This window comes from Alosa alosa, chromosome 2 (assembly GCF_017589495.1).
Source record: "Alosa alosa isolate M-15738 ecotype Scorff River chromosome 2, AALO_Geno_1.1, whole genome shotgun sequence".
Lineage (NCBI taxonomy): Eukaryota > Metazoa > Chordata > Actinopteri > Clupeiformes > Clupeidae > Alosa > Alosa alosa.
The window spans coordinates 7168804-7181195 of NC_063190.1; the positions used below are offsets into that span (position 1 = coordinate 7168804).

A 12392-nucleotide genomic window follows, 5' to 3' on the forward strand; every position below is an offset into this window, starting at 1 on the left:
CAATAAAAATATATTAGTAGTTAATCAACTCTAGCCTTATGGTTGTTGTCCATTATGTCACCTTACCTGGAACCTGACCCTCTTCTGTGCCATTGTTAGATACTGTGTAGGTCCTTGACGGCTGCCAAAGTGCTGTTAGTGTGATTGAGGTTCCCTGAAGTTATCTCCTGTTAGGTCCAGTAAACTGGGAGAGTTCCATTTATCTTTTCTGTCAGTCCAGATCACCTCATCCTGCTCTCTCCCACAGGAAAAAAACAAAGAAAAACTAAAAAAATCACATGTCTGATGGAGTCTCCCACTGTAAACTCCTCAACTGAAATGAAAGGCTGTTTTAAAGACCTGACTGGTTTAGTTAGTAACTTTTTACTGTGCTTTTCCTTGCCTGAGAGGTCTTGTGTACTGAACTGTACATCTGTTCATTCAGAGCCGGGGAGAATCCAAAGGAAATGCACACCCATGCTAAAAGCCCTCCCCAATCCAAATAAGGCCATTCCATGCCGCCTCTGCAAGCCCCCGCTTAACTACCCCATGACACTGTTTGTTTAGGCTAGATGAAAGAGTGCTCAGGGTGCCCCCATAACCCATAGATATCCTGCCAGATAATACATGATAATTTTCATAATGTCATGTCTCGACGTCTCTGCCTCGGTCTCAAATATTATATAAGACGTAAGAAAATCTCTATAGTAAGAAAATGGGTAAGGAAAGGACAAATCTGAAATTAGAGATGTCGGTTATTTCTGTATTCTTTTAATATCTCAGTTTAAGGACATAACATGACATGACCCTATGCGGGGGTTTGTAATTTATAAGGGGACTGGATGCAGGGCGGAGGATAGTCAGGATCATTAGACATACTCCTACTAATCAGGGCTGGACAGGGTGCTCGTGGAATTCAATTCAATTCTGAAAACAATTACACTTCTTTTAAAACAAGTCCAGATTCTATGTGGCAATTTCCAGCCTTGTGCGGAGTCCTGTGGTACAGAGCTGCAACCCTTACCTGATCCACACGGCACACACAGGGGCCTGATGTTACAGGGCTACAAGTGCTCTCAGCAGGACTGTGGTCCCTTTAGTACAACACAGTAGGCAAGCCAAAGTGTGCTTGAAGATGTCCAAATCTCACATTCTAGGGAAACAAGTGGATGGTGATAGTTCTACTGTAGGCCTAGATGCTGTGAACCAATGTCTTCAAAGATCACCAAGCTTATTCTCAATAGTACAATACAACGTACCGGTATACTCAACAATGCTTGTACATTACTCTTTTCACGTCATGTGTTCGTTGTTTCTTGCTCGTAAAAATCATGACATTACTTATGCATTTCAAAACTTCAATAACATTTTTAAATACAAACACAGGAACACCGTATGATCATTTCACTGGGGCCTTTTGTACACTTTAATCTTGTTGTTTTCTCCTTTTAAGTTTACATTGGAATGTCATTTGTAATTATGCCTCAGTTCATATTTTACAGGGTTACAAAATCTTTTTAATTTCCATCTCCCACACCCACAATGTGATTCAGACAAAACTCTGATAGACAGACAGAGGAAAAAAAACAGACATGTATACCTATTCCCTCTTCACACTATTTAGAGAATCAAGGCAAAAAAAGAAAAAAGAAAACAAAACATTGGTCATTCTTAAACAGAGACATAAGTAAATCTGGCATTCAACATGAAGTGGGATTCTCTGAGAAAGGAAAGGGTGGGGGGCATTCAGATAACCAGTGAGGAGAAGATGGGAGGACGCCAGCAGCCAGCAGAGATCTCAGACGATAAAAACTCATCTCAAAGAGCTGGCACGCTCAATGTGACAGTATGTGAAGCAACATGCCGGGGGTGGGGTATGATGGGGGGGTTGCGGGGTGATTCGACTACAGTCTGCCACAGCGATTCCACAACATACATGGCTGTGCTGGCTAAGTCTCTATGGCATCAATTCCCCAGCGGGTCAGTGAGAGACAGGTAGATGGACAGTCCAGAAAAGCCCCGAGAGTCTGTGGAACTGCATCAGTGTTCAGTCAAAAACTCAAATGATAATCTGGATATAATGCACGGTAATCTACGTCCCACGTGCCTCGATTTATATACCTAGGAGAAGAAGTGGTCAAACGTCCAGACGTGACGCTAGTAGAATCTGACCGCTGATGGGGAATAATGTGTGACTGGTTCCGATGACCGCGAACACAGTAATGCCAAGTTCTGAGGTTGAAACGAGATAAGAGAAACTTTTCTTGAACGTGATTACAGATTAAAACAAAAAAAGGCAGTAACATGACAGTAGACAGGACAAAATGGAGAGAATTTGCACAGTTCCGTCTCTGACATCGCATGGTCCTTCAAAGTTTCAGTCAAAACTCCACTTAAGGGGAAATAATAAAGTACTTCCTGGCCCGAGTACCAGTGTTTCTTTTTTTAAATCTAGTGTTTTAAGAGACGTTGTCATCACTTCAAATTTTGAAGACCAGCTTTTGCATGTGTGTGTGTGTGTGTGTATGTGTGTATGTGTATATGTGTGTATATGTATGTATATATATATATATATATATATATATATATATATATATATATATATATATATATATATATATATATATGTGTGTGTGTGTGTGTGTGTGAATGCACATACTAAAAGCTGAACACAGTACAGGCAAAAAAGAAAACGTACACTCATTCAATACTCCCCCTCACCCCCACCCCTTCGGTCACCGATGAGTCTGTTATTGAGACCTAGTTTTGAGAAGCGAAGGCTTGTGACGACCCTTCCCCACTCCTCTTGGCCCTTCTCAGCCAAACGTGTGACCGATTCCTCCTTCAACTCCCACTGTCCAGCCTTGCCAGTCTCTTATTATACACTTAAAGATCCCTTTGGAGACGTGTGTTGTCACTCTCTTATAAAGGTACAAATACAGCAATTATCGCAAACCAAGGTCAAAAGGGCTTTGTTTTTGAAAAGGATGTCCTGTTATTAGACTGCTGTTGAAGAAACAGGTCAGTATGAACCTTTTCCGATTTGCAGCTCTCTGCGTTGTGTTTTTATACATTTCCATATCCAATGATCTTGTTTTTTTTTCTCTGATGATAGTTGTTTTCTTTACATGGATGTTCCTTTACAGTATCTCGTATTTGTCGACAACAAAAGAGGTTTCCGTAGAGAACCTCACTGGAGCATCTCCATCCACATGTGTCACCTTGGCGACCTGACAAGAAACAAACAAAATAAATGACCATCAATTCCTCCTCTCCATAGCAATATTACATAATGCTACAAATATGTACAGGAAGAGGAAAGGGTGCAAATGTCCATACAGGGTTCATTCTTACCTGCATGTCACAATAGTTGCTCTTGGAAACAAATGAAACGGTGACGGGGAAGAAGTCGTTTGGCTGGCCCGCTACACTAAACTCAAGGCTGCCCGTCTTGTTCTTGACATCCACCACAGGCAGACACCACTCCAGAACGTTACGTCGGCTGTCATGGCGATACTCCCCATCAAGATCTCCAATCACAGGTGCACCAACTCCAGACCTGCAAAACCGAGTTTCACCATATTATGACTTAGATGTAATAAACATGCGTCTATCTTCGATTTTATTTGCAATTAAATATATGAACAGAGTGAGGTGAGGGGTCTTCTGAGTTTATGTAAGAGTGTCTCACGGAACTCACGGTATGGGGATGGTGATGACCAAATCATTGAGTTCCAGTGCGTCTTCCTGCAGCTCGTACTCAATGTTGACATCACATCCTGTGCCACTTTCTGATGGCCAGCAGTTTACTGTAGACACAACATGGATAGTTCATCTTGCTGAAGTGATCTAGATTTATAGGCAGCCTCCTTTCATTCATCAGAATTCAAGGGTTGTATTTTAAGAATATTTGTTCTTCTCAATGGTTACAGTTTTTAAATTCCTAACGATCTTAACAACAAACATCTTAGCTAAACTTTGAGAAACCAGCAACACTGAATACATGAAAGAAAATGTCTAATTAACAACAGATGCACTTCAGCACCAACACAAGAATGCTGCTCACAGGGACACATGTTTCTTTTTACGTACTTGTTAGTGGTATGAGAGACTCGTCTGTGGTTTGTAGCCTCCATTTTAGCACGCCAACATCACTGTTCAGGGGGAAGGACTTGTCTGGGTTTTTCAGACCAATGATGGACTCTGATGTGAAGAGCTTCTTATCCACATTGGGATGAGTCTGGAAAAGAGGAGGGTTTAATATGCTGTTGAGCCCAAGCCAGCTCTCAACACAGCAACACCATTGAAAGTAGTTGCACAGGTAATGATGTGTTTACATTTTATTAAGGCGGTCTGTACAGCCCAACCTTTCCAGTACCTATATATCTACATACAGTATATTCAGTTTGTCTTGGGCGACTGTTATTTGCTCACCTGCAGCTGAACCCCTTTCTTATCGTTGTTATTTAAGACTATCCTGATACGGCCGTTCTTGTCGTCGGCCACTCGGAGTGTCACCATGCCCAGGATCTCCATGTTCTGGAGGCCCCCGTCCCGCCCACACGTTAGAGTAATCTTCTCCTCCACTCTCAAATGCACACTAGAGAGAGAGAGAGAGAGAGAGAGAGAGAGAGAGAGAGAGAGAGAGAGAGAGAGAGAGAGAGAGAGAGAGAGAGAGAGAGAGAGAGAGAGAGAGAGAGAGAGAGAGAGAGAGAGATATATTACCACCATGTGAGAGCCAAACAGAGGCATGGAGCTCCCTGGCCTTGGTAGGAACTCCATGCTAAGACACAGGTTCTCATTCCCCCATATGGACAAGCTCTGCAAAATATTTAAAACTAAAGGCCTCACATCTTATCGGAAGAAGGTATTCTCTAGTCATAACAAGAAGTATTTAATCTTTCATCCTGTCAGCAAAATACACTACAGGGCATGGGATCCCCTGAAATGAATCCCCTGAGGCTGAACTTTTCCTCTTGGACACTGTGGGGCGCTATAGGGCAACAACAACATATAGCAAAATTCACTTTTGACAGACATCACCGAGTCCTGTCTTCTTGTAAGTAACATCCTTGTGAGTAACTAGTAGTTTGAAAAAACATTCACAACATACAAACAGATGCTGCATCCAAGATAAGCCTTTTTAAACATACATAACCATACATGAACTCTTTCTTCTGAAATTCTTCTTACTGCACATATCTGTATATTGTAACAATGGAGGCCTACTTAAAACGTTTATGTTATAACTACCACTATAGAAGCATTTAGATTTGGGGATTGAAGAAATCGAGTCAAATGATACATACACAAGAAAAATATCAGGTCCTCTTTGTCAGGATTTTCAGAAAAGGAGTAAACAGGGTAAACTAGGATAACAAAAGGAAATACGACAGAGTTGCTATCCCAGCACAATAGAACCCTGATGACACCCATTTCAGTAATTACAATCACACCTCAATGTCACAGAAACTTCCTTGTAGGAAACATTTTCTTTTTCCGCCCAACTGCCGTCATGTAGATTCATCTCATCTCATCTCCGAGGGTGTGCTGTCTACCTACCTCTCTGTATTGACAGGAGCAGGCAGCGCTTTGGACACCTCTGAGGGCCTTTTCCCTGTGCTGGGCAGGATGATGTTCTCGCCCTCTGATTTGAGTTTGTCCACAAAGTCGTCCACCTCCTTTCCTCTGGCACCCAACTTCAGGGCCTTACTGGGACCGCTAGCCCTGAGGAACCACACACACACACACACACACACACACGCACACGCGCACACAAGGACAAGAATGTGAGGTTGTACTAGGGCGTATGAACTGCATATACACTCACACAGAGACAGAGCAGGACAACTGAGTGAGTACCTGACAGGGGCCGGGGCAGGCTTAGGCTTCTCGGGCTCGATGAGAGTGTCTTGGATGACCGTAGCAGAGTTACCGCTACTCATGCCGGAGCTTCCAAAGCCACCGAAGCCTGGCGTTTTCTTTCCGGCGCGTTCCGCGTCCCGTCTGGCCTGCTGCAGCTCCTTTGCCTTCCTGCGCATCTCTGCTTTGGCCTCACGCTCTTGAGTCTAGAGGTTTTGGTAAGAGATAACAGAAGATTAGACAGTTAGCCATTGCTCATTCTCCTGGTCTTTAATACTCAGATATTAGTGACCATGAAAACTTGCCCTTGTATCTTTATCTTTAGGACATTGCCCTGATATACTTAACCAGTTGAGTGCAGACTTCCCAACCAAGAGTCTTAAACGCTACAATCAGAGCCTAACTCCTAACACAAGGCTACTTGTGTTGAACTGAAACAACCATGTTCTGTCAGGAATCAAATTCAAGTATGATTTTCATTAGCATGGATATTAGCAGATAAGTGATAGATACGCTATATCTTATCATATTGATTTGATTTAAAAAAAAAAAAACATTTATTATGAGTTGTCCTATCAGAGTAAGTAGTGACACAAAACTGGATCAGTGTTGGCCTGTTAGTGATTACGCAAGCTCGGAGTATATTGTAAATGCCCTTCTTATCACTCTGGCACCTACATCTTGGGAGGGAAAGGGGCCTCTATAGATGAGATAGCTTACTTCCTGGTCAAAGTATACTTATATAGAATTACCATTAAACTAGCCCACAGCTAACTCACAGCTTTAGTGCAGGATCATGTCTTATCAACAGCTTCATTCAGAAAATCCAGTTGTCCCGTCCCCCCCCCCCCCCCGCCCCGCCCCAACAAAAGGCTGTAACATTAGTATTGTAGTAGTGCTCAAGTGTTTAAACATAGGCAAATTTCTCATCTTACATAAATAATCGCAATGCAGGCAATAAATCAATCGACCAAATGCTGCATTTTAATCCTTATTGTAGTTTAGCCTACTAACTAATAGTGGGGTCAGCAGTTGTTATTGAAATTGCAGTTGCAACTTTTGACAATGTGTTTCTGTACTGCATAAAACGTGTTCTTCCTAACCACAAACAAAAACTATGGAACACAACTACACAGCCCACGCCCATCTCTCCTTTCACCCGACAAAACAAACACACCAGGTACAGAGGGGGCGGAGCTGCCCAAACTCCAGCCTTTGAATGCAACTGCTCTGTGAAAACCCAGAACATTGTTGATGGGGCTGAACATTTACAGATTCATGTCAACTCTCTTACCAACAATTCAAAAAAATGAATTAATCACAATAATAACATCATTGACATTGTTATAATATTAGTTATTAATGTATTAAATTGTACAATTGTAAGTCACTGAGGTAAATATAGATTACATTTTTAGGACATATCGTCCAGCCCAGTGATTCTGCTGCACCAAAGGAGTCAATGTAAGTGTAATAGATGTACTCAGCAGCAATCTAGCCACATTGAAAAAACAAAAATTCTCATGACCTCCAGCATGTGCTTTGGTTAGCAAAAAGAGCTCCTCACCTCTCGAACAGCACGGAACACCTTCTCCTCATGAGAGTCCATCTCGGTGAAGGTGCGGATCTGTGCCAGGTTGACGTTCTCCCGGTAGCCCAGGGCCACAATCTCGTCGAAGGCAAAGATGAGGTCGAAGCAGTGCTCGGAGATCTCGCTCTCCTCGAGAACACGGCAGTACTCAGGAATCTGCAGGCAGAAGAGGGGAAAAGAAAAGGTCAGGTATTTAGAGGACATTTTTTTGTCCAAAGCGACTTACAAAGGAATCCTGCATTGGCTAGGAACAGTGGAGGACTTAAAAGAGAAAGAGGGGACATCAGCACATTTGTAGAACATGTTGTACAAACATTGTTGCTGCTTATCCAATGTTGACCACATCTTCCATTTTCTTTTCTCACAATACAGGCAACAATTCCCATTAGCAGAGTAGAGAAACGAACAGCTTGATATTTAACATTCCTATAGATGTAGGCTTCTTGATTAACATTGCTCCAGGTTATTAAGGAAGGTAATAGTAGTCCAAAGTATTGTGTGGAAATGCCTGGATTAAGCAAGATCACATATCAAGACTCGCAACTTTTTGAAAGGTCTCTTTCTTCTCATAAAACATCTGAGCCACTGTGTGAGATAAATCCAAAAGGACTTCTTAAGTGTTGCCAGGTTAGATTCAGCAGCAGATTTGCAAATACTGCACTGCCAGCCCATTTATTTTACACTTATACACTTATTGCTACTGACGTTACTACTAAATTTTGACCACTTAGGCAGACTATGACTAGTTTCATTAGTAGTAGTTGTAGCAGTATTTTTTTTGTTGAATGCCATATCAGCATCTTTGGCTGCCGCATGCCAAAAAATGAGAAATTAGTATATGTAGAGATGGAAAAAATATCTATTTTTATAAATTACAATTATATAGATAAAACATAATTTAAAGAAGCTTATTTAAATCTAGATTTGATAAGAAAAAAAAATACAGAACTTTTTGGTGTTCCCTTATCACAAAGATTTTCCAGAGTACTTTGAGAATAAAATCGTTATCTTGAACAACTAAATGAAATATGCTTCACTGACAAGGGCATACTACAAAATTGGCATAATGACCGTTCTTCAGCCTTTAATAAAAAAAATAATAAAAAAAACTTGGGTAAACCTTGAGACTAGCTTCATTACCATAAAACAATGTAAAATGTACATTTATGGCACCCCTCTACAGTATTGCAGGAAGGAAGTGTGATTAAGATTAAGGCAAGACTTCCGAAAGTGAAAGGCTGCACTAGGGCTGCTCTGGGTCATTCCTTATTGCTTAATTAGACAGAGTCTGTGTGTGTGTGTGTGTGTGTGTGTGTGTGTATGTGTAAATGTCAATTTTCTGCCAGGCTTGGCGCAAATAAGTATCAGTACCAGCAGTATTGGCTATTATACTATGCACATGCATGTGACAACATTGCAATGAATGGGATATGCTCCTTAATGTCTTTCTTGCATTCTTGCAAATGCATATTACAGACATCATGGCAAAATGTTATGGAAATAGGCATACAATGTCAAGGGTAATGATGAAATCTTTAAGTACAATGCATTTTTTTTACATTTTCATTTGCATGCCTTGTGTCTCAAAATGCAAATATACTTGAGATAAATTGTCAAAGCCTTGCTCGTAGTAATTTATTCTACACTTGTCAAGTAACATTCTGAGGTGACAAATGGCTGAATTAAGACCACCACCATCACCAAATGATAAAAAGGAGGGGAAAGGTGCTCAAACAGTAAGCTCTCATCTAATCATGGCCAAACCAGGTGCTTAAATGTTCAAAGTCAAAAAAGAACTAAAAAATTAGCTGGGTCATTTCCTCCCCGGAACGTCACAGAACTAATAGTGAATATACACTTTTGTTCTGTCACATCACATAGCTCTTACAGCTTATATTTAAATGTAAAGTATTTGCCACACGCTTTTTCCAACTCAAAAAACATAATACATAAATATATTTTGAATTATATGTTTACTTTCATATATTATTTAGCTTGCTTGTCTGCAATGCCACAACAAATGTCATATGCATATGTGACATAAGTGCGACTTCTTCTCTTACCACACGTGAGAAGAGCCGCAGCGTTTCCAGGTCCTCCAGGATGTTGCTGTTCTTGGTGGTGATGAGCACCATGTAGAGCTTCTCTAGGGGCTGGTAGACGTAGCGCACGCTCTCCGTCTCCACAAACGTGTGCTGCTTGCCTGTGTTCATTAGCTTGGGGAAGGCGGCGAGCAGCCCCTCCACTCGGGTCCGCGTCATCTCCACAAACTGACGTGACACGATGGCCTTGCCAGCCTTGGTGCACACCGCCGCTGCCAACAGCACCTGAGAAATGGGTGAAACATGACAATGTGGTGAAAAATGGAACAAATAAAAAAAAATCCATACATCAGCAACTGTGGAAAGAGGGGAGTCACTTCTCAGCAGTTACTTTTGCCCATTTAATAAAACTGCTGACTCCTATGATGGTGACAAACAATCTATTAGACACAATGTAATTTCCAAACTGAAGGCCAAATGTAGTTTTCTGCTGTTCCAGATGCAATACACTATGCACAGACCTCAACACACAAATATATAGACACAGCAGAAAAGGGTCTCTCAGGGTCAAGTGGGATTCCAGGAGGTAATCTGGTTTAGATAAAGTGGAGAACATTAAACTACACAACTACAAACTATATTAAACTTTACTGCAAAAATAAAATTGACACATTCTTTTTCTCCTATACAAGTACATTTAGACTCAGGCAACATGGTTATCGCAACCTCCATGGTCTCCAAGTTCATGCAGACTGATAAACTAGATATGCAATAAAAGATCAACATAGAGTACCCTCCATAGCCTGACACTTTTTATTTTTTCCCTAAAGTAGTCAGTGTTTACCATGAGCACAGATATTTGCTTACCAACTACAGTTTGTTTGCCTACAGTTTTAATAGCTACAAAAAGCTATGTTTGTCAGTTTGTGGAATCAAATGTACTCTTTGCATGACAATGATTTCCTTTATTTAACCATTCTTGTAATCTTGTAAAAATGTAATTCTGCTCAAGCAGCAAGTAGAGGCTGACAGCAAAGGTCCACATTCCATTCTGAAGTATATTTACAGATACATTAATTACCAATACTAATAACTCTCCTAAACATTGTGGTCCTTTTGCATGACATTTCTGCATCAGAAAGGAATTCCTGTTTGGACAAATTATGTTTTAATCTTCTTGATTGTTTTTGACAGCAAATAGGCCTAATTACCACCCCAAACTACTATATTTATTCAATTATACATATTCCTCAATGTTATATTCTCTCTCTTGTATAAAAAAAAATCAGAATTTCTAATGGGGTGGACATCAGTTCCTCAAAGATCAGAAACTAGGATTGACAATTATCAGGATATCAGGGTATTACAGTTAGATAATAGAACAATGGACTGGCAATGTTTTCATTTATTCTTCTGAAGACATTAGAGGCCTCTGTGAATTAATGAATTACCTGTTTCCAATCTACATTCCCAGCGTCAAAACCAGTTTTCAGCATAAGGCTGTGAAGAATATGCTAGTGCATAACAGGATAGTGAAAAATACTAATTCTGTAAATGTGTTTAAAACCTCAGCTACATTTTTAATTTTACGGTGTCATGTTCAGCTTCAAAATCATACTGTTTTTTAAAGAAATGACAGCCATTACATGACAACATGAAATACAATAAAGCACAGCTCATAGTTATGCTCGGTCATGACTGATAACGAGAAACAGGACACTGCTAAATAAATGACACCGTGTGAGTTTGCAATGGTCAACCTGTGGGACATTCAAAGATTGACATTATGCCTTGATAAGATAACCTACAACTAACGCTCTTTCTAAAAGAAAAGGCATCTTAGCAAGACGTTCGATGAAAGTCTGAACATAATGTTACCAAACGAGTTGGTACGATTCAGCTTGGGTTGCTGCTTCCCAACTTGACATTCCGTGAGACGCGTTGTAAGCAATCTGTGTAAGGGAACAAAACGCCCCAAAAGAAAGTATTTTTCATAATAGTTGTAAATGTGACTAACGTTACAGCCTCCTTTCCTGATGAAGCCAGGTCTCAGCTAATGAATTTAGCCAACTATGCTAGCTACAAGTTTACGGACATATATTGGTCAAGCAGTTTGTCAAAAGAAAGATACAAAGACAGCGACTTACGCGATATTGCATCATCATAATAATAATAATCTCTGGTGGACATGAAGCTGACTATGACCAAAAGACATACTGGAAAGTAGTTAGCTTTGTAAGTGAGGCCTACGATTGAGGTTTGTTAGAGCAGACGTGACACCAGCACTGAATGGACAGCTGACGTTAGCTGAACATAACGTTATCCTGTTATGTACCTTTAACACAACTCATAATAATACCACGCAAAACGCATGACGCACAGTTGTTCTGCATGCAAACTCAAGCTCACTTAACGTAAGATGTCCTGTCATTTATATGTTGAAAAGTGTATGCAGCTGGTCGTATAAAATAGCCTACAATCAAACGATAGCAGGTGTTAGCTAGCTAACTACTTCGTTGGCTTTAGCTAAAAAACCGGAACATATTTCAGCGACACATTCATCAAAAATACAAAACATTTTGCTCACCATTTTCCGTGTGTGTGATCGCTTATGATATAAAATGTCCGATGTTGTCGGTCTCTTTAAAATCCTACGCAACTTCTCCGAAAACTAAGGAAAAATATCTGCGGCTCTTCTCCCTCGACTGCTTATCCGCAGCTCAATATGGCAGCGCCTCTAAGCCACGTCTCCAACCGGAAGAAGCCAGGCAGCAAGGTAAATGGGCAGGTTCCAAAACTGAACATGTGGAAGTTTCAGCATCAGCACACAGGACACTCACGTTGTAACGTTACTGTCTAAATAGATTGTACAAGAATGACATTTGCACTCGAATGCCAATAGGGATAAAGTGTATCAT

The 12392-nt window shown here is 40.7% G+C and overlaps 2 protein-coding genes across 2 annotated transcripts in view; both read right to left on the reverse strand.

The window, feature by feature from the left end:
- phldb1a (pleckstrin homology-like domain, family B, member 1a) overlaps positions 1-313 on the reverse strand; it is a 43776-nt gene extending 43463 nt beyond the window's left edge. Inside the window, exon 1 of the mRNA XM_048267241.1 lies at positions 67-313. Within this exon, the coding sequence (XP_048123198.1) occupies positions 67-93 (27 nt within the window). The 5' untranslated portion in view covers positions 94-313. The remainder of the gene's footprint in view (positions 1-66) is intronic.
- Positions 314-2688: 2375 nt separating this feature from the next.
- arcn1a (archain 1a) lies at positions 2689-12255 on the reverse strand. Its single transcript, XM_048228191.1, has 10 exons — positions 12062-12255; positions 9496-9759; positions 7409-7588; positions 5842-6047; positions 5542-5706; positions 4414-4579; positions 4072-4219; positions 3680-3788; positions 3334-3538; positions 2689-3209 (listed from the first exon to the last, which is right to left on the reverse strand). Exons 1-10 carry the CDS (start codon positions 12062-12064, stop codon positions 3120-3122), a joined length of 1536 nt encoding a protein of 511 aa, XP_048084148.1. The 5' UTR covers positions 12065-12255; the 3' UTR covers positions 2689-3119.
- Positions 12256-12392: the final 137 nt, after the last annotated feature.

Coding starts and splice junctions, on each gene's coding strand:
- arcn1a (XM_048228191.1), bottom strand. Junction 7,589..9,495: donor TGCGGCTCTTCTCACGTGTG/GTAAGAGAAGAA, acceptor TTCTGCCTGCAG/ATTCCTGAGTACTGCCGTGT. Junction 5,707..5,841: donor CCTGCCCCGGCCCCTGTCAG/GTACTCACTCAG, acceptor GTGGTTCCTCAG/GGCTAGCGGTCCCAGTAAGG.